The sequence below is a fragment of the Gymnoscopelus braueri genome (genome assembly GCF_963280865.1).
Source record: "Gymnoscopelus braueri genome assembly, chromosome: 1".
In the NCBI taxonomy this organism is placed as follows: Eukaryota; Metazoa; Chordata; class Actinopteri; order Myctophiformes; family Myctophidae; genus Gymnoscopelus; species Gymnoscopelus braueri.
In genome coordinates this window covers 48,419,151-48,441,561 of record NC_137603.1, presented here as the reverse complement: position 1 = coordinate 48,441,561, position 22,411 = coordinate 48,419,151, and the positions used below count along the sequence as shown (strand labels likewise).

Sequence of the window (22,411 nt, the reverse complement as noted above, 5' to 3'; positions counted from 1 at the left end):
TAGAGCATCATAACAAAGACTGCTTTGTTATGATGCTCTATAGGTGTTGTGACTGTCACAACACATTTTAAAAAAATGTTCAAGAATAACGAAAATAGCCAATCTCTATCTCTGGTCCATAGCATTGGACCAGAGCAAGCCGATCTCGGCAATCAAAACTTGTCATGTCACAACGTGATGTTACTTATGAGCTTATATGACTCATAACATGACAATGGTGGATTAAAAGATAATAAATAAAGACTTGAGACAGACAAAGAGGATAAGCTTACCATACAGCAATTTGTGTTGTCAGTCTGATAGACACAGATCAAAAGAGCAGCGCTCCTTTCCAAAAGTGCCCAGCCAGCACCACCAAGCAACAAAACAACCATTGGTTGACAAATGAGAAGAACAGCGTGGAGTGGACATACTTTAGCCCTGAAACATGACAGTCGAGCGTCATGTGAACCATGGCTAAACATACTTTAGCTGCTAGGCTACAGGAATAGTTATAATATATCTACATAGATATATGTAGATCTACTGGCTACAGCCAGGACACTACATTTATACTAAGAGACTAGACTTACCAGAGACTATACAACTGCATCGGGTTCTGTTCTTCGTAGGCTCTAAGATCCAATCCTACTTATTTGATCCGGGTTGGAAATGTGCTGTCTCTACGCTACGCTAAAACCAATGGAACCACAAGGTCTCTGAGCTGGAGGTCTCCATGTCCATCGAGCGGCTCACCAGGACTACATCCTGGCATCTGTTGTCTGTCCAACCTCTCTTTATCTTTGTCCAGTCTCAAAATTCTTCTACAGACGGGAGCCCGGAGCAAGAGCTCCACGTGGATACGTTCCCATAGGGTTTTAGGCTACTTACTACTCGCTAACTCTATGCTATTGCTCTGCTCTCTAGTCCAGTCCCCCCCCCCTCTCTACTCCAGTCTGATCTACAAGCAACTGTGAGCTTGTAGATCTGCTATTTTCAAATGGCTGAAAAGTGGTTAATGTATGTTTTGTAATAATAATCAAAATCTACAAAGTAACTAAGTAACTCAAGTTTTCAAATACATGCAGTGGAGTAAAAGTACAATATTTGCATCCGAGATGTAGTGGAGTAGAAGTAATAGTATTGGAAATACTCAAGTAAAGTACAAATACCTCAATTGTACAGTAGGCCTACTTGGTTAGATCTATAAAAATGCCAAACATGTAGACCTACTTATATTGTGATGTGATATACTACACACACGCCCCCCCACACACACACACACACACACACACACACACACACACACACACACACACACACACACACACAATTGTCAAGATGACCACTGCTTGATTTAAACATTTTATAGTTTGGAAACCAAAGATGGTTGAGGAAACCAAAATGCCTCGCAATGTCTCAAAATAACAGCTATGATATATGTTCCCTGGAACTTGGAAGTGTATGTTAGGGTAGCCTTGGTAACTAAGAATGAAAGAACATGTATTTCAATATTGTCACATCGGGGTGATGTCTGCGTAAATTAGTTGACATTGTAGTATTTCCACTGGCGTAATTTATCGTCGTGAAACACTTGCGAGTTGCAACATACCGTAGTCTTTTTTTTATCCACGACTCTTTTGCCATCCCCGGGTCATAATGAACTGGAAACCCAAAGTGGCTCCAAACGCCAAATCTGCTGGATAGTGGAGACTGGAGTGTCTTCTATTTCTGGTCCCTCTGTGTGGCATTTAATAGCCATTATTGCAACAGTTTAAATTCAGCGTGTTTTCTCTTTCGGCGTGACTTTTTTTGTTTGTTTACTCTGTGTGGGGGGAGCGGGGGGGAGGAGCTGGCAATTCCAGGTTGGTCTAGGTTTCATAGTTGATCGCAGATCCATTGCAGGTTATCCATTGTAGGTTAGTATGTTGAGCACAGAGCGCATCGTCTGAAGTTGTTAAAAAAAACGGTTCAATACGAATACATGTATCCTTGCAGGCTATATCTTTGTTTTTGTTTTTCTTACATTTTGGAGCAAATACTGCAATGTAGAAATACTCTCTTACAAGTAAAAGTTGTACAAAATTTACTTAAAGTACCAAAAGTAGAAAGTACTCATTATGCAGAATGTCCCGTTTCACAGGTTTTCAAATGTATACAACTTTTGAAAATAGCTGATCTACAAGCATTTGTGAGCTTGTAGATCTGCTATTTTCAAATGGCCAAAATATATGGGGCTGAAGTGGTTAATGTATATTTTGTAATAATAATCAGAATCTACAAAGTAACTAGTAACTCAAGTTTTCAAATACATGTAGTGGAGTAAAAGTATAATATTTGGATCCGAGATGTAGGTGGAGTAGAAGTAATAGTATTGGAAATTGGAAATACTCAAGTAAAGTACAAATACCTCAAAATTGTACAGTACTTGGTTAGATGGATAATCTATAAAAATGCCAGATATGTAGACCTACTTATATTGTGATATGTGATATACTGATACACACACAATTGCAATTGTCAAGATGACCACTGTTTTGATTTAAACATATTTTATAGGTAGGCCTACTTATTTAGTTATTGCGTAATGGTTGTGTTAACCTGATTCCCTGTTGTAGAGGTCCAATGAATAAAGTAACCTGATCACCTGTCATGTCTTAAACTTTTGTCACACAATTAGACTCCATACTGCAGTCTGGAAACCAAAGATGGTTGAGGAAACCAAGCTGCCTCGCAATGTCTCAAAATAACCACGTGGTGGCAGCAAACAGCTGATTGATTGATTGATGTACTTTATTTAGTAAGACATGAGAACATCAGTACATTGAAGTACAAATTCACAATACAAGGTCTACTAAACTGGGAGACTCATTAAGCACTAAGCTTGTTTAAGATAAGATCCCCATGCACACAAATCATGATGACATATAAGAGACAGACAGATATACACACTACTATACAGAATGTCATACAATCAGCTTACAGGTTACTGGTATGAGTGAAAAAAAATTACAAAAGAAGAAAAAGAAAAGGGGGGGGGGGGTAGGGGGGGTACGTTAAGACTTAGACAGGGGCCATTTTCGAATTGCAGCCTCCTGAAGGTGTATCTTTAGGGCAGTTTTGAAGGTGAGTAGGGTTTTACACTCCTTTACTCCTTTTGCTGGAACTTGGAAGTGTACGTTACCGTAGCCTTGGTAACTATTATAATCATGTATTTAACCTTGCTTTATAACAAACAAATTGATTCATTACCAAAGAATCTCAGGCTAATGTGTGCTGCACGAAAATAAATCATGAAAGATTCTATTTTGACTGTTAGTCAAAGTAAGAAAACACATGAAAACAGATGGAATAAACTGTCCTTTAAATGATATTGGCCATGAAGTATAAGACCGGAATTCAAAATTTACTTGAGTAAAAGCACAACAGAATAGGTATCAAACTGTAGTTAAAATACCAAAAGTAGAATCTACTCATTATGCAGAATGTCCCATTTCACAAATGTATAAAATGTCAATGACAAGCTTCATATGCAGTACAGTAGAGCTCATATTAATGTTGATACAGTAGGTCTAGTTGAGCAGATGCAGAGTAAATCATCATTACTGACATGACATGCGAAAACAAACACCTCAAGTGATATTGAAATCATTCACTGTACTAGCAATAGTGTAGTCTAACAATAATGTGCATACTTGTATATACACACACACAGGTTTGTGTATACAAACAAGTTTAATGTGGAATATTTGGAGTTTAAAGCATGTCATATGGGACACTTCAAATGAAAGTTTGTTTGATTATAATCATGTTGTTTAAAATAAGTAAAGACATTTTGCCCTATTTGTTGCGATTATGCTTTTTGCTCAAAATAAAGAATATCTGGAGTACTGGTACTATTGACAATTTGACATAACTAATAATCCAAGTTCCAAGATTACTTTTTGACCACTTCTACTTTTGTTATGCAGACATCCCACATACTGCACTGTAGTCTAAAATACATGTTAGCCAGTAATTCATTTTTAACCAGTGTGGAGAACCAAAAGGATAGAGATTGTTTAGGGGTGTGTGTGTGTGTGTGTGTGTGTGTGTGTGTGTGTGTGTGTGTGTGTGTGTGTGTGTGTGTGTGTGTGTGTGTGTGTGTGTGTGTGTGTGTGCTTGAGCCTCCCATGGCTCAAGTCCCCTTCAGGCGGCACGCCTCCGTCGGTGAAACCGAGTGGACCTTCTTCAATCTGACTGGCTCTCCAATCGTTTCCACAAAAAAGAAAAACACACAAAAGTGATGTTACATCAATGTGTCATTAAACATTGAATTAGTTTCCCCCCATTACAAGCAGGAATTGTGTGAAGAGAGAAGGTTAATGGAAATGCTTAAACAACACTTGTTTTGTAGCTTTGTAGCTGCAGTTGAAGCAAGTTCAACTTGGATTGTAGCTTTAGATTTTGTAGCAGCTACAAGTTGTTAATTCGCAACATCCAGCTTTACTCAAATGGTACAGACCACATAACACAATGCATGTTAGTCCCATATCCTGACAGACCTGTCAATGATCTTCATATCCTGTACATACCGGACAGACCTGTCAATAATCTTCACATCATGTACATAGCAGACAGGCCTGTCAATCATCTTCAATTACTCCTCCTAATCCTACAGTTACTCCTTTACAAATCTAGGCTTTCTAAGTAGCGAATAAGAAAACTCACTTTTTATCACCCGTTTTCCCTGAATAAGTTTCCCCAGACAAACATAGACAGATCTTTTTAACCATGTAACAATAATTAGTCTTTCCATGACAAACTTTTCTAAATGTTCCAAAGAAGTTTCAAAAGTATCAGATCTACAAGCTGACAACGTGTCGTGATGCGCAACATTGTGAGCTTGTATATCTGCTATTTTCACACTTTTTCTTTTATTTTCCCCAGTACTGTACATGCTAGATTGATATGGTTGTGGTTGTGACTATGTTTGGAAGGTTTACTGAGGGTTGGAAAGCCTCAGTCTTGGCTCCAGCACCAGCAGCAGAGATCCTCTGATGATTCCAGGACTTGCTATACGTCTTCATTTTCATCTGGAGAAAAACACAATACAACACAATCAATCATGATCTAATGTTTAGAAAATGTACCTCAGAAACCCTTTCAACTGCATTATACTCAATTGCCTGAGGTACCCCATGGATCTAGTAGAATGTTTCACAAGTTTTATTCTATTTCAAAATGAGCTAAAACAGCCTGTATACAAGCTCACAATGCATTGCATGGCAACATCGACCATGATCTGGCACTACCCAAATTTAGAACAAACATGGGGAAATTATCATTCTACTCCTCTGCCACCAAAATGTGGAATGCCCCGACACAACAATCCATTAAAAGATTCTTTCAAAACGGGCCTGAAAAAACATCAGGAGACCACAAGGGGAGGTATATGTAAATTCCCATAGAAGGAGTCATCATTCACTGCCGCCGTTTTTCCCTTTGCACATATGTGTTTGTTGATGACATGTATTAGTGTACATTTCTTATGCTAAGTTGATTAATTGAATACATAGGACCACAATGGGAACAAGTCCCCTTGACTTTTTTGTGTTATCTTTTTAGCCTTAATGTCTTACTGCACCACGTGCTGTTTATATTTCTGACTTCATAAATTATTCAATCAATCTGCAAATGTTCCGCCTAGAATAGGGATACTAGGGTTCACCTTAGTAAACTAAGAAAACAAAATCTGGTAACAAATACTTTTTGCCATTGAAAAACTACTGTAGCAAATGGATGTACAAGGGCGTGTATAAATACTGACACACACACTCACCCAGTTCATAGAGCTGATCTTTCATGTTGATGAAGGTGATGAAGTGGAAGTTGACTTTATCGGGTTCCGGCTGAGAAAGTGAAACATTGAAGACTTGGATTTGTACATAATGTATGTATATTGCATTTTTCATATCAGTAATGAGAAGCTCAAAACCATTAGCATATGTGTCAACAGACAAAAACTGACCAAAAGTATTGTGAACATAATATATTTTCAAACATGTATGAAAATCTAAATTGAGCCAAACAGCTGTTAGAGGACTTACCCTACACTGGCCCTGTGCAGCCCCCTCATCATGAGCCTCCCGGATGGCCTTGGAGGAGAAAGAAAATAATTGTGTTAAACTGAGGATATTGTCTTTCATTGCACAAAATTTGAGGGTTTTAAGAATATTTCAGTTAATAGTAATAACATGGGCAGTGATTTCCATGTTATTTAACCACTTAAACCCTATATACTTTGGAGAGGGGTCCCCCAGAGTCTTTACTAATAATACATACATAATAATACATACATGATCTAACATGGATTCAGGCCCCTCAACCTCCCTTTCATTTGTCGACATCTCCAGGCTAGTTGATGCATACATACATCTTAGAACACATCATATGGAGATATACTTCAATAAAAGAGACATTTAAAATAAAATGGAGTGCATCTATATTGCCAGCATATAATTCAAAAATACCTTCTCTTGGTGAGCTTTGCTGACACCTAGTATCTCCCAGATATGGATTGACATGGACGTGCATTGATGAAGGAATGTCTTTTTCTGCAGGACTCATAATCGAGGCCAAAGTAGGAACATGTTTTTGTGTTTTCAGAACCAGGGATTTCCTGAAATAAACAGAGGATGGGTTATACATTAGGACAAACTGTACTGTATTGCAGTGGTTCTCAAAGTGGGGTCTGGGGACCCCCAAGGGTCTTCGATGGGTGTTCAAGGGGGTGAAATTATTTAATATATAAAAATCTGTTTAACCGCTTTAACTCTATATGGTTGGCTGTTTGAAAATAGCAGATGAACAAGCTCACAACACGTTGTGAGCTTGTAGAAGCTTGTAGATCGGCCTTTTTCAAAAATATCTTAAACATTTGACAAATTAGGAATATTTTTTTTTAACAAATCTTTAATGGGGTCCTTGTCTCCTTGAACCAGCTCAAATGAACAAAGATCATATCTGAGTACAATATAATGACAAATGTCAACTGGAACTACGGTTAATTTATTTACTACAAACTATATGCTACTATTAGCATGTTAGCTAGCCATGGGATCACACGACGCTCGTCCGTCACGAGCGTCATGGCTGAACTTCAACCTGGTGTTTGCACGTTCTCCATTTACGGCCCGTACATCTACATAAACGTTCAGATTTCAAATATAAAGTGCTTACCTCATGGCCACGGATGTTACAATTCTACTCGGGCCCTCAAAAGTACTCGCATCTTCCGTATTGTTCAATAAAAAGCATTTTAATCCGATCGATGGCCATTTTTTAAATATGCTTTCAACTGCGCGACCTTATCGGTTGGAAGGTGTATTGCACTCTAATACATTATAACTATGAGAAAATGGCCACCGATCGGATTAAAATGTTTTTTTTATTGAACAATACGGAAGATACGGTTACTTATACCCACCCGAAGTGAATTGCAACATCCATGGCCATGAGGTAAGCACTTTATATTTGAAATCTGAACGTTTATGTAGATGTACGGGCCGTAAACGGAGAAAGAGCAAAAACCAGGTTGAAGTTTCGTCATGACTGTCATGTTTCAGGGCTACATGTTAGCATGTCTTACCTGAGAAGCTATTGATCCAGAAGTATCATGCTCTCTGTCTGGAAAAACTGACGGTACGGCTGTACTTTTCAACAGTCGTCTGTCTCTTTGGAAGATACTTGTAGTCTTCAGAAAATGACCACTGCACACATAAGTTTGGTACGCTTGCCTTGCGTCTGTAATGGCGTGGAGCATAGGGTGTCTGTAGAGATCAACCACAACCACAACTCTTTATTCTCGAAAGGAAAACGATGTAAAGTTTTGTCTCCACAAAAATCACGAGTCCACAAACTTGACTAAAGACACTAAAGTTAGTGTAGGCTGCTTGCTGTGGGTGTGTCTGTGAGTCAGGGAACAGCGTGGTGACTTTGTTTACAAACCTCGCGAGATGTGAAGCGTTTCCCCCGCGAGAGTTGAGGCCGCAGCTATCATTATATCATTTATATTTTTAATTATATATTTTTTAATCATAAAGTTGACAAAAACTCGTTTGTACACAAATAAAATATATAGGTAAATTTTATATAACATACATTCTTGTTTGTATTTTATTTTTGAAGTTTAAACCTACTGTAATGTGTGTATAACTTCTGTTAAATAAAGTTAAAACCTCGAAAATGCCACGATTTCGCTGTGTGCGGGAAAGTAGCTGATCTACAAGCTCACGACGTGACTCTGACATGGCACTTTGTGAGCTTGTAGATCGGCTATTTTCCCACACGCAAAGGCACGCACCTTCGAATGACGCAATGTGCATCCCTTCAACCAATGAGCGGCGTGCATTCGGCGGGCAGCCGGCCAATCAGAGGAGTCACGTGCTGTCTGTGGACGTTGAGCTAGGTAGCAGCTGAGAGTGTGCTTCAGTCAGTGTTTGATGCTTCAACAACAGAGGACTTCTTCTGACTCACTACTGCCTGCGGTAGATAACTGAAGACTAGACTACAGACATCACTGTTTATTGACAGTTGCTTTCAGAATTGAACGGTTTTATCGTATCTTCGGTGGAGTTTAGCATTATGGTGAGTACAGTAATTATGAAAAATAGTAATACCTAGAGTTAAGCTTGTTATTCTTAGCCTGGTAAACCCTCCCTCCGGAAATCTCATCTGGAATCAAATAGAAATGAGATTTCCGGAGGGAGGGTTTACCAGGCTATGTTATTCTCCCTTTACTAGGCTAAACGTTAACGTTATGGTGTTGGTGTCGCTCGACGAACTGATCTTCCAAGCTTATAACCGACGCTTTGTCAGCTTGAAGATCTGTTCTCTGCTGGTCGACAAGCGACGTGCATTGAGTTTCATTCAGTCTTTTGTTTTGTGGTGTTTCTGGCTTATTTGACGTTATTTGGTTGTGTCTGTGCTGTTTTGGTTGCTGTTTGCTCATGTTTGCTGGTTCAACGGCTTTAAAACGTTGGTTGTTGAGAGAATTTTGAATGTTTTGAACGTTGGTGAAGTGTGTTTTGAACCTTCTCCTCAACGTAAAGTATAGTTTGATTTGATCGTTGCTTTTTAACTAAATTCAGAATTGAACGGTTTTATCTTATCTTCGGTGGAGTTCAGCGTTATGGTGAGTAAAATAATTATGGAAAAAAAACTAGAGTTAAGCTTGTTATTCTCACGTTAGGCTAAACGTTGACGTTATGGTGTTGGTGTCGCTCGCCGAACTGATCTTCCAAGCTTATAACGGACGCGTTAACTTGTCAGCTGTGGTGATGTTTGCTGGTTTAACGGCTTTTAAACGTTGGTTGTTGAGTGAAATTTTGAATGTTGTGAACGTTGGTGAAGTGTGTTTTGAACCTTCTAAACGTAAAGTGCAGTTTGAACGTTGCTTTTTAACTAAACACGTTGTTTTTAAAGGGACTACACCATGAATTTTAACTTTTTCTTATTTTTTGTGTGTTTTTGGTCTCCCCTACCTCTCTTCTATCCTCAAAAATACCCCAGTTTGAACACTCAGGCTTTCACAGCAAATCTGGGGTTTTCTGTAAATTGGTCTAAAAACAGGCCAAACCGCCAAACTGATTTGGTCCCTGTGCCCACGTCACGTCAGGGAACAATTCCTCCCGTTTTTCAGTTCCAAAAAAAAAAAAAAACTTTTTTTTTTTTTGTATTTTTTTTTATTTTATTTTTTTTACTTTTTTTGTATTTGATCCAGTATTGGTTTTTGGTGAATCTTTTAAACCTCAAGTGCATTTTTAACGTTGCTCTTTGTAACTGTTTTTGTTTCTGTTTTTGAATGTTAGTTTCAACAGTGGATGAACGTGCAGAACCCTGCATACATGGGGAAGACCAACAGTGCTCCAAAGAGAGCTGCTCTTGGAGACCTTTCCAACTTTGCCAACAAGGCTTCTAACACCAAGGTAATATTTAAACCCCTTATTCTCAACCTTTACAATTTCACAGTCCCCCAATTTTTTTCAGATCCCTACACTGAAATCCTTTTGTTAATTTAAACTGACTGTTAATTTAAGCAATTACGTTGTTTACATTTAATTTGTATACCTCTAATGTAAGGTTCCCTTTGTACACTCTCAGTTCAAGACGGTACAACAGGACAAGGCCCTGGATGATGGTGTCTACACAAGAATCCTACAGAGGATCCCTGATGTACCATGGGTGAACGTGGACCACATCAGAAATGTGGACCTCTGCAGAGGCCTCCCAAGAGTCGCAGACAAGGTCAGGGAGAGAACGGTGGCTGGGCACTGTGGCAGGCACCTAAAACTGATGGCCAACAAACGTACACAAGGCACAGCTAGGAGGGGAGAGAAGCGCACCACCTATGTAGACACACTGCAGCGTGACAGCAGAGCTAACAACACTGCAGAGCTCCTGATGGGGGACAGGAAGGTGTGGAGAGCGTCCATCCTGGAATCCCGAGTAAGTTTTTGCTAGTCTGCACTGTAGCATTTCATATCATCGCTGTCGGGTGGAAACATATTTCTCCATATTTCAACTTTATGTTTTTATATAAAATGAATGAATGCTCTACGTTGTCGTATCATGCAAAAGTAGTTACTCGACTAGTCACAACGCGTTTTTGAAGATGGCCAAACCTATTTAGCCCTGAGGCAGATTTCTTTTATAAACGGCCTCTAAATGCTAACCTTCTGAAAAAAAACTCTTCTTTATTTAAAAAAAACGAAAACTAAAATCATTTTGTCAGTTGCTATACAGTACATGGAAACATCTAAAATGACAGATGCTTTCCCAGATTGAAAGGTATAACAATGTATAGGCTTTCCAAGTCTAAATGGGTTAAGTGTGTGTGGGGTTTTATAAATATTGAACCAATGACAGGTATTAACAAGAGCTTGTGACTAAATAATAACTACATTGGAGCCATTGGAATTGTTTCTTTTTTCCATTTCCTCAAAAGTAACAGTTATGGACATACAATGTTTCTACCCGACAGTGACGATATACACTCAGAGTTACAGACCTGTAAGGGTCCATTTGGACCCCTGGTGGTCTCTGGACCCGATGTTCAGAACCAGTGATTTAAACTATGTACAAGAAACACATTACCTACAGTTTAACTTCAAAGAAGAATGTGTTTTGAATAATATTTTTATTCTTTTCTCCTTCTCAGAGGACTGGAGTTGCCAGAGTTCAAGCACCTCCTCAAGTGTCTCCCTCCACTGGTCCAGAACAAGCTGCAGATGTTTCCATGAAGGAGGCCTTCCCTGACCCGCTCCTCACAGTAGAGGACATTGATGCAGGAGACTCACAGATGTCCCACCTATGTTCTGAATATGTCAAAGACATCTATGCACATCTAATGGATCTAGAGGTATGTGTATTTGGCTTTTAGGCCATGTAAACATTATGTAATAATTGTGACAGGCTTAGATGTGACCTGGCGTCTTGCAGCAATGTAATGAAGTCTTTTGTTTGTACAGGTAAAGCAGGCTGTGCGACCCGGGTTCTTGAAGGGCTACGACATAACGGCACACATGCGAGCTAAGCTAATCGACTGGCTGATCCAGGTTCATTTAAGTTTCCAGCTGCGGCAGGAGACACTCTATCTCACAGTTGCCATCTTGGATCGTTTTCTGCAAGTAAGGGCAACTTACAAATTAGTTTGCCATTTGATCTGCTCTTGCCTTTCTTTATTTTCTTTTCCTTTTCTTTTTTTAATGAGCTGTTGTGATGTTTTACAGGTTCGGTCAGTTTCACCAAAGAAGCTCCAGCTTGTTGGTGTCACTGCCATGCTGGTGGCCTCAAAGTACGAGGAGATGAGACAAATAGGTGCCCCAGGGATCCAGGACTTTGCCGACATCACAGACAACGCCTTCACAACCACTCAGATTAAACAGATGGAGCGTGTAATGCTGAGGTACCTCAACTATGAGCTGGGGTTCCCGCTGCCCGTGCACTTCCTCAGGAGAGCATCCAAGGCTGCAAGCGTGAGTCACTGTTCACATGGTTCACTAACATACAAGGTGTAGTGATCAGACTTGACCCTCTGCACCAAGGCTTTGTCCAGACTGCAGGCAAAATCTGATCTTTAGGACTGACTGTCAACACTGTTATTTGCAAGTGGTTAGTTTGTACTTGTGTAGAAAATAGCAGATCTACATGTCACAATTTGACATGTAAGCTTGTGGATCGTCTATTTCCTGCAAGCGCCATGGTCGTTCGCAGTTTCAGTGTTCAGACTGAAACACACATTTAAAAAATTAGATTTCCATGAGGTTTTATGCTGTTCAGACTTGATAAAACAACTCTGATTTCCAATCTGGTTCGGACAATTATCAGATTTGGGCTGACAGTGTGAACGTAGTCTAAATGAACATGGGTGGTGACTGGTCAAATGATAGTTAAAATAAAGCATGTAGAAGGGTATTTTGAATTTATTATGCAAGCATGCTTTTTAATAGTGTTGTTTGTTCTAGTGTACTGTGGAGAGACACATGCTGGCCATGTATCTCATGGAGTTGACACTCCTTGACTACGACATGGTTCACTACCGGCCCTCTGAGATTGCTGCTGCTTCACTGTGCCTCTCTCAGCTGCTGCAGGGTGGCCTGCCATGGGTGAGTTCAATAGAATCAAATGTTGGCTTATTAGTACAAATGACTAGCTTGACATTTTGTCTTTGATTCTAGTTTTTTTTTCTTCCTACAGAGCAGTATTGCACCACATATGATGATCCTAACGATTGTTTTTCATGTGTTGCAGACTCCTACAGAGCAGCATTACACCAGGTATGACGAGGCTCAACTGAAGCCCATAATGCAGCACATGGCAAAGAATGTCGTTGTTGTCAATGAGGGGAAAACAGAGTTCCAGGTGAGTTGGCAAACGAAGGCATTTGGAAGTTGATGGAGTAAGATGTGGATGTTTGAATAGATGAATACTAATGCTAAGATTCCCTCTCCACTAGGGTTGGCGTTAGGATAAATATAGGTTAGCATGTTATTTAGACAGATGCTAGGTTCATGTGTTTATCTGGCATCCTATAGTTTCAATGTACAGATTATTTACGTTTTGATACTATATTATTTAGACTGATGCTAGGTTCTTAGTTTTCCTATGATCCTAGATTACTGCATGTGATGTGTTGTACAGTGTGTTTACCTGGCTTAATTGCTAATGCTTACTGTAAGTTGCTCTGGATAAAGAGCGTCTGCTAAATGCCTTAATTGTAAATTGTAGTATAGTATAATGGAGTATACTATAATAAAGGAATAATAGGGATGTTTGCATAGATGATTAGTGAAGTACTAATATAAATGTTCCCTCTCCACTAGGGTTAGTATAATGTAGTATAATATAATGGAGTGAGATGGGGATGTTTAAATAGATTAATACTAATGCTAGTTTTCCCTCTCCACTAGGCTGTCAAGACAAAGTTTTCTGAGTGCAAGCTGCTGAATGTCACTGAACTCTCTGAGCTGCAGTCCTCCATAGTGAAGAGCTTGGCTGCTCCCCTGCTGTGGTCAGTTTCTTCTGCATGATTGTGTCATTGCTGCCGTGGGTCTTATGGCATTATGTTGTAATGAGTCTATTTAGCTCCAGGTATTCTATCTATTGTGTCAGTGTCCTATTATAGTTTGTTGACACAGAGAGCGTTCTGCTTGGCTTAACTTAACGACTAGTCAACGACTAGTCAGTGGACTTCTATCACTCTGAGTTGCCTGTGTTCATAAATGAACAATAACAAAAGGCATGTATATAAATCAATAATCTCTAACAGTTTTATTATTAAATTTTTTTTGTCTGTGCGTATATAGGTATTTACATGTGTGTGTGTGTGTATATATGCATATTAGTTATTATTATTGCTTTCTTTCCTTTTTTTTCATTCTAGAATTCAGCTAACAGTCTTTGACACTAACGTACTATTCAGTAATGCTTCTTCTTCTTCTTTCGTGTGTCATCATCAGATTTCCAGTTCAGTAGTGTACAGCCACGCCCTCGTCTCAGGTCCCACATCGAAGAGGCCGGCCTCCGAGGGTGGTTTATACAGGGGACAGACTGTGATTATGTGCTCAGCGGTCTGCTCCGGCTCCCCACACTCGCATGCTGCTCCGTCCGCCAGGCCCCACTTCCTCATGGATGTTTTGAAGCATCCGACCCCGGTTCGCAGGCGGTTCAGCAGGGTCCATTGCCGGCGTGGCAGTTCCTCTCCTTTAATGCCGCCTCCCGGGTCCTGGATGTAACGGTGGATGCATGTGGGCCCGGCCAACTCCTGCTTCCAGGCTGCCGCCAGCCATGCCTCTGTAGACCGGTCCTCAGGGATGGACCTGAGCAGCTCTTGTACCGCCTTGCTGTACGGGTGGCGGGACTTGAGCCTATCTAGAGGCAACACTGTTGTGGTGGTGTTGTGCAGGATATGCCAGTCATGTCTACGGGCTTTCCTTGCAAGGGATTCAGTAATGCTGTTGACTGTTGTGTATGTACAGTATGTTTAGGAGCCAGGGATTAAGGTGTGTGTGTGTGTGTGTGTGTGTGTGTGTGTGTGTGTGTGTGTGTGTGTGTGTATATATCCATGTAAATATCTATGAATTATGTAAATATTAATATAATAAATCTATCAGTTTGAACCATAAGAATTGTTGGTCTGACTCTTGAATTGGAGTTCTAATCTCCTTTCAGTAGTATGGTAATGTTTATTATGTTGAATTAAAAGAAAGTTATGGCACTAGGTGTAATTCTCACGCCCATGAAACCTCCACCCGGTTTACCATGTACTTTTTCATTTTGTCTAAGAAATTAATTGAATAGACAAGTGGTTCCTATTGGGATTGTTTGACAGACACGCATTATTTCAAATATACAGTATAATGTACAACTATACCATTTTTTTTAAATATACAAAAGTATTTTCTGCACACCCATTTCCCAACACAGAGGCAAATTATATACCCACTAAGAATATTTTAACCACTTTCAACCTGGCGTCCTTATTAAGGCATTTCTTTATATGCTCTATAAGCTATATATAGAGCTCATATTGTGCCATGCTGAGCTTGTAGATCGGCTATTTTCGCTATGAATACAGGTGTGCCTTGAGACTTTGACTTGTCTGTTGGTGTTGGGCACAAAAAGTGTGAAAAGCTGTGGAATAGACACAGTGGGGAACCATATATGTGGTATACTGTCTATACCACCGTGCTGTATAGTAGTAGGCTACACTGGTTCTCAACGTTGGGTTCTGAGCCCACCAGGGGTCCAATAAATGAACCCTTACCAAATGCATAAATGGAAAGTATAGACTGGGTCCCAGAGATGACAAATTGTATCAATGGGGGTCTGTGGCCTAATGCATATCAAACTGGAGGTCCTTGAAATGGAAAAAGGTTTAAGAATCAGTGGTATAGAATATCTGCCATAATCTGCAAGAAACCCCATTGGTTTTAGTGCAAAGTTTGAAGGCAAGACACCAGACTGCTCCTCAGGGGAATTTAGGTGTTCACTGTCTTAATGACCGCATTCAGTGTCTTGGAATCAATACAGTTCCTTTATCTTTGCAACACCAAACCCATTCCTAAATGTAAACATTTTCTTATGTGGGCAACCCCATGTGTAGTGGTAGTACACTGCCACCTGGTGTCCAAAATACACCTCCTTGGTGTTACAAGAACTATTGCTGCACTATTATCGTAACAAACAGTGCAGAAATCAGTGCTACTGTACATGTAAAATATTAAGCTTTTAGTTAAAAGCTTAATATTTGTATCTAATTCCTGTTCTTCAAATCTCACTTAATGATCAGAAAGAGTGTTTTCTTTTGAATAATCAGAGGTGACATCATCATCAGTAGATCATGCCTCTATATTGTTTCATTTCTCCTGAACATTCCTTCAACAAATCCTGAACAGAAATCATCAATTTTGACACTTGCTTTTCACTGCAAATTTTGATCTGTACAATGATGACTCCTCTATTCAAAAGATTCTTCATCTGGCGTGGGTCTAGAATCTGTATGCTGTAATTATGAGGGAAACATTTAGCTGCTGGTGATGACATGGGGTACTAAACACAACTAGCTGTTCTGTGGTAAAATGTATCACTGGTAAATTCCATCATAAAGGGGTCACTAAATGTTACTGCTGCAATGGCGCCCTGGTACAACTTCCACTGCAAATACAGAGTACATAAATTGCCTCAATATTATTTAGATTCATTAAGTGACATGTTGAGAAAAAACAGAATCCAACCGTGTGCACAAAGGAGATAAAATGTCTAAAAAAGCATGCTGAAGGTGCTTCTAGGATCTAGGATCAGGAGGAATGCAGGCTTAAAAATAAGAGGAGATCCGAGCACTTAAAAAAGTTGAGGAGACCATTTATGGTCTTCAGTTCTCGCCCTGTTGAAGACCGTAACTGGTCGAAACATGTTGTCATTTTAACTCCATATCCCTTCCACTTTTTTGAGTGCTCGGATCTCCTCTTTGACATGTTAAGTTATTGTTTGTAAAAGTTCACACCATCAGACAAACTCACTTAAGCCAAACATGGTTCAGAGTCATATCAGCGATCTGGTTTTGAACAAAGAGCCTCCAAAGCAACACTTGCAGACAAAATATTATTGTCACTGATAAATCTATCAACTCTTAATAACCTTGCTACCTAATGTATGTGATTACAACATGTAGATTGTAGGTGTAGGACAACTTGACACCTGAGCCCTGTTCCAGGTCCAGGACATGGAATCTTTGCCCATGTTGTTCTGCAAAAAGCTTCAATCTCCACTCCACTGGAACCTGAAGGACATCTCTTAGTTGTGACTTGTGATGATTGTAGACTTATGACTGAATTGTAGAAAAGTGTGTTCCTTCCTGTGCATCTGTCTAGTGTCTCTTTCCCTCCGTCTCAGGCAATTTGCTAAATGTGTGCATGTGTCTGTATTTAGGTGCCAAATGTGTCAAAATATATAAAATAATAAAAATGCCAAACTGAACGCCTGAGCTGCCATTAGAAGTTATGTTCTTAAATATTCGGTTTAAAGGGATATTTCACTTCACCCGTCCTTGGTTCTGGTGACTCACCCTGCCATCCTAATACGCGAGGGGGCCGTGTTTTTTCGAATACTTTTTTCATTTATAGAGAACTGATGTCAGTCATCACATTTGGGCATAACCCCATAAAACATCTTAAACCGAATATTGTCATTACACAGAACCGGGAAAGTCAAGAATAAAAGGAAAATGGTGTCATTTTGCAGGGTGGGTATCACAGGAATACTGAAGAAGGGCACAAATGCAGATGACCAAGACTGAGCCGGTGCGGTTCAGTGATTTAACACACAAAATGACATATGAAAATTAAAACACAGAGTGTCCGTTTGTGGCTAAGGGCAATTTTTTTACTTTGCCTTAAAAAATACAGCTGTAAACTAACATGTAAGTCTATTGGACATTGTATTGTGTTGTCACATCCAGTGCTGCTTTGAGCTCTGGATCAGCCGCTGTCCATGGTGCTGAAGCGCCGCAGCTTCAAAACCTCCCAAGTCAAACTAAGGATTCAGTCAAGCCTGGAGGCTCCTTGATAAGGGGTTTGAGTTCGATTGCTTAGTTTTTATCCTGCTCACTGCCTACTGATACTTTGACACACTTCAAAACATACAGGCCATTGATTAGCTGTGACAAGGAAGCAGACATATTTTCTCACTTAACAGACAGAACAAAAACTTGGGACAGGTGGGTCAGGTTAAAGGTTGCTTTTTATTGACTGGAACACAGCCACAGATTGGGAAGCTTCCAAAAAGACAAAAGGTTTGGAACAAAGCCTAGTGTCATCCTAGCCTGGGATCCAGCCTGCTTCGCTACGTTCGGCGGACTTTTTTTTCTCTCTTCGCTTCTCAGTCTGGAAAGCACCCCATCTCCAAGGGAGGCGGGACATGGCATACGGCTGGAATCGAACCGTGGTTTCTGATTGGTCTCTGTGGTGCGGGGCGGGACAAAAAAAAACAGTGTGATCGTTGTGATTCGTCATTCGTTTGAACAACATCCAATCAGCAACGACGTTGCCTAACGTAACATATGTAGTTCCAGTGTAGTTCTGCTAAATGAGTCAATAGGGTGCTTTCCAGACTGAGAAGCGAAGAGAGAAAAAAAAGTCCGCCGAACGTAGCGAAGCAGGCTGGATACCAGGCTAGTGTCATCCCCCCAAAAACTACAATTCTTTCAAATGGACACTTCTTTTTTTTAACAGGCTTCTAGACCTTTGCCCACCAACAGTGTAAATGACAGCTTTACAGTTTCTAGAACATGGACTAAAACCTCACCCAAATAAAAAGTGCAAATTAACAAGAGTCATTACAAATTAAACATTCTTTCAAAAAACACAGCATGGGGAAAGGCAAAGGATTGTAACACCGGCAGTATCATGTTAAGGTGCCCACAAGCATCTGAATTCAGAACTTTCCATCTTATGAAGACTACCTCTGTCTTTTTTTAGATGCATGACTTCACACAGCAGCGACTGGCATTTAAAAAAGACACAGGCAAGTCTCTTCCCTCTCACTGAACAAGGGCCTCTACCAATAAAACCCATTCTTCTCATCCATTTTCAATCATCAGTTGCCACTGAAGGCACTCCTCTAAATCCAGATTCTCAAACTACGAAAACTATTCCAAATGCACAAACTAAGTAGTATTAACATACACACAAAAGGCACAACAGACAAATTCACACATGTTCACAGGCAGTGATGTTTGTCTGATCTCAATAAAAGTTCAGAAAACAGTAGAAATATTAAAATTCCAGTGCTAAGTAATCACATTAAGGGCTTGGGCGAGCTTGTATCGAACATGCATCGAAAAGAGGACTCACTGAGCATGTGTAGATGTCACAGACACACACGCAAGCAAATAACGCTTTGTTGGCAAGTTGTGGGTGTGCTCTGTGTAACAATGTGTGCTACAGTATATAGTGCAAAGTGTCTGCAGATGTAGTATGTGTGTACAGAACATTCTGCAATGCCTGGGGATGTCTGTGTGTGAGCTCTCAACAGTAATTTGGTTTCTATCGTGGTTAAGTATTCTACCTGTTGGGGATGTCTAACTGTGGCAGAGTGCCACCGCAGAGAAACGGACTTCGCCCTTCTCCCGTTCCATAAATTCGCGACACACAGCAGCAGCATCCTGGAGGGGAAGAAAAGGAAAACGGTTGTGCAAAGTTTGGCAAGATCACTGTGGTCCTTTTTGTGCCCAAGGCACACCAATGGACATGTAAAAGAATTCAAGGCACACCTGTATTCATACGTGTGCAAAATAGCCTCTAGAACACATTTCTTAACTCTGTAAACTTTTATTTACCAATGCCAAAGTTTAACATCATATGCCCCATTTAATACAGTCATATATTTTAATCATAATAATATCTGCCATTTCAGTACTTCTTTTATAACAATAAAAGAGTAAATAAAATGTAACCTACAATGACATGCCCAATATAGGGACAACAGGTTTAAAAGTGGTTCTACGTTTGTCTGTAGAGGTACAGAATTAGGAAAAGAGGGCACACAAGTACATTTGAATTCATAACGTTGTATAGCTTCATATATTGCAATAAGGTATGGTTGTCAAAATCCCAAGGCTGATCTCGCAGCACACGGGTTTGCTGTCACACGAGTGCGTTTGGGAACCCCTGGTCTACCCTAGTTCAAGTTGGTAACCCATCAAGTCACATTCTTCATGCAAACAAAACTGTGCCAATAAAGTGACTATTACTGTAGTTCTGATTTTCATCTTCAGAGAACAGGGCTGCGTTTGGCTTTATAACCAAGTCCTTGCAATAAGTAATTTCACTCAAAGCTGTAAGAATAGCAACAGAAACATGACCATAGTTATTACCTTAATGAAGGAATCATCTGTGGTGGCTCCATGCTTCACTGCCCCATCCATTCTCCCATCTAAAAAAAAAAGAAGGAAAACGCACATTGCAACTGAAATACTAAGCAAGGCTATACACACACACACACACACACACACACACACACACACACACACACACACACACACACACACACACACACACACACACACACACACACACACACACACACACACACACACACACACACACACACACACACACACACACACACACACACACAAGTGTACTGTATGCAGTCTGTTGCACAACACAGCAGATGCTTAGAACCCTTTTCTTGCACTATTTTTGCTTAAGCTATGATCTCACCATGGATGATTATGGTAGTTGTACACTATATTTACAGTATATAAATATACTACCTTGACGAGTTCACAAAATGTGAAGAAATACAGCTTGAAATAATTGTATAACCCATTTGTACAAAGTCTTAAGCTCAACCACTGAAACCCTACAGTATATACACTTCATTGACTGGGGTCCTCTGGGACTATCCTTCCGAAGTCGTTTTTCCATCTACACCAAAATAAGCAATTAGCACAATATGTAAAATTATGATTTTTTATTGTTGTAAAGCCGTTTCTGCTGTTTCACATACAAAACTAGAAAAAGTGCTCCTCGGAGCACAGGTCTCCGCCAGGTCAGGTACGTTATTCTGGCCTCCTGGTGGCGCTATAATAGGCCAATGTGAAAAGGGTGCCATTTATTCTTAGGTCTTTCATGGCAATCAGACACTGCATTCATGATTTGAGGCATTTTGTTCCAAAAATGTGTTTTGCTACATTAGACCTGCAGTTTAAAATTGTTCACAGGTTGCACTACTCAAATGCCAAACTTCATAGAATATTTCCGTCCCTGTCACCAATATGTGAGAAATGTGAATCTGAGGAGGCCACTCTGGCACACAGCTATATGCTATGTCCTATAATTCTAACATATTGGACTAAGGTCTTTAACACCATCTCCACTATACTCTTACTACAAATTACCCCAGATTCCCAAACTATAATTTTCAACAATTCTTTGACCCTGAGGGGCCTTCCCCCGGCCCACAGATGTTTCTTAAACTTCTGTCTCATGTCCGCCAAAAAATGTATTCTACTATGTTGGAAGGGTAAGGAAGGTCCCAGTGTCAAAATGTGGCTTGCCGACCTTGTCAATACTCTCGAGGTAGAGAGGATCCGGTACTTGCGACTGGATCAGACAGATAGGTTTGACCTTATATGGCAACCCCTGGTTCAACACCTGGAGGAAAACGCCAATGCAAACAACTAACACCGAGCAACGGGAGCCGTCTCCCCCCCCGCCGCCGCCGCCCCCACCCTAGGATCCCGGGGTCTTGTTTCTATTTACGTTCTGTTTTATTTATTTTTTCTATTTTTTCCTGTTTTCTTTGAATTTTATTCATTTAAGGTTATTTTACTACATGTATGTCTCATGTTATGTTTCGTGTTTGGTGCCTTATCCGCCCTTATTTCCAGCACTACGGTGGGAGTGAATACTATAGTTCTGAATATAGAAACATTTTGCCAGCATGTTGGGTTCTCCACTGAATTGTGTAAGATGCAGCAATGTGTACCCCCATGCTCCCACCCCCAGTCTATTTCTTCTCACCATGTGTCGTATATAAAAAGAAAAAACCTTAAGGTGTATCACAAGAATTGCTACATTCTGTGTCCCCACAATGTAAAGCTGTAAAAGTGTATCACCTTAATAAAAAACAAATATTAAAAAAAAAAAGACCTGCTGGTGGCGCTATAACAGGCCAATGTGAAAAGGGTGGCATTTCTTCCTCGGCCTAGTGGGAATGTGCGTGTGAAATTTCACGGAAATCGAAAGCTGCGTGCATAGTTTGAGGCTTTTTGTTCAAAACGGACCAATCGTGCAAACTTTGGAAGCCAACCATAGGCAATGAGGATGGAATATGGGAAATCGGTGTTGATCACATGACTATAAAGATACTGTGTACCGATTTGCATGACGTTTGGATAAATGTAAAAAAATTGGTTTTGCACAAATCGGCCTCCTGGTGGCGCTATAACAGGCCCATGTGAGTGTCCAGGGAGTGTGTGTGCACAGTTTCGGAGCGACCGGGCCAACGGTGCCGGAGATTAGCTGCTAACACACAGACAGGACGGACACACGGACACACACACGGACGGACGGAGGGTAAAACATACTCTCTCGCCATGCCTTCGGCCTGGCGGAGACAATTATGGTGTTTTGGTACTATCGTTCAAAACCTATGTTTCTGCTATTCTGCATACAGCCAACCAGTTGAAGAAATCACAGATTGAGGCTTTAACCTTTGCTTTTATGAAATATATAAGACCATTGGAGTTTGGAAGAGTATGGAAGATGCTTCTGAACATGTAATCTACTGCTGGTTTGACCAATTCAAATACTCAATTTGAATTCAAATAATAATATCTTAAAGCTGCACCATGTAACTTTCCTGTTCTACCCCGGAGTTGAAC

The 22,411-nt window shown here is 40.2% G+C and overlaps 3 protein-coding genes across 3 annotated transcripts in view; 1 reads left to right on the top strand and 2 right to left on the bottom strand.

The window, feature by feature from the left end:
* The window catches only part of LOC308092139 (uncharacterized protein), a 99,093-nt gene that overhangs the window by 69,757 nt on the left and 6,925 nt on the right, over nt 1-22,411 (bottom strand). The window contains exon 2 of the mRNA XM_080437985.1: nt 573-667. The gene's annotated coding sequence lies outside the window, so the exon portion shown is untranslated. The remainder of the gene's footprint in view (nt 1-572; nt 668-22,411) is intronic.
* Nucleotides 8,338-14,395, top strand: LOC308088879 (G2/mitotic-specific cyclin-B2-like; the record flags this gene model as incomplete). The annotated part of the gene is made up of 10 exons (XM_080433465.1): nt 8,338-8,418; nt 9,831-9,947; nt 10,123-10,266; nt 11,180-11,380; nt 11,490-11,648; nt 11,751-11,996; nt 12,486-12,626; nt 12,772-12,882; nt 13,431-13,531; nt 14,089-14,395. 10 exons carry the CDS (start codon nt 8,338-8,340, stop codon nt 14,393-14,395), a joined length of 1,608 nt encoding a protein of 535 aa, XP_080289591.1.
* Nucleotides 18,939-22,411, bottom strand: part of LOC308092132 (ubiquitin carboxyl-terminal hydrolase isozyme L1-like) — a 64,118-nt gene continuing 60,645 nt past the window's right edge. Inside the window, exons 4-5 of the mRNA XM_080437973.1 lie at nt 19,895-19,953; nt 18,939-19,183 (exon numbers count right to left, since the gene is read on the bottom strand). Of these exons, the coding sequence (XP_080294099.1) occupies nt 19,100-19,183; nt 19,895-19,953 (143 nt within the window). The 3' untranslated portion in view covers nt 18,939-19,099. The remainder of the gene's footprint in view (nt 19,184-19,894; nt 19,954-22,411) is intronic.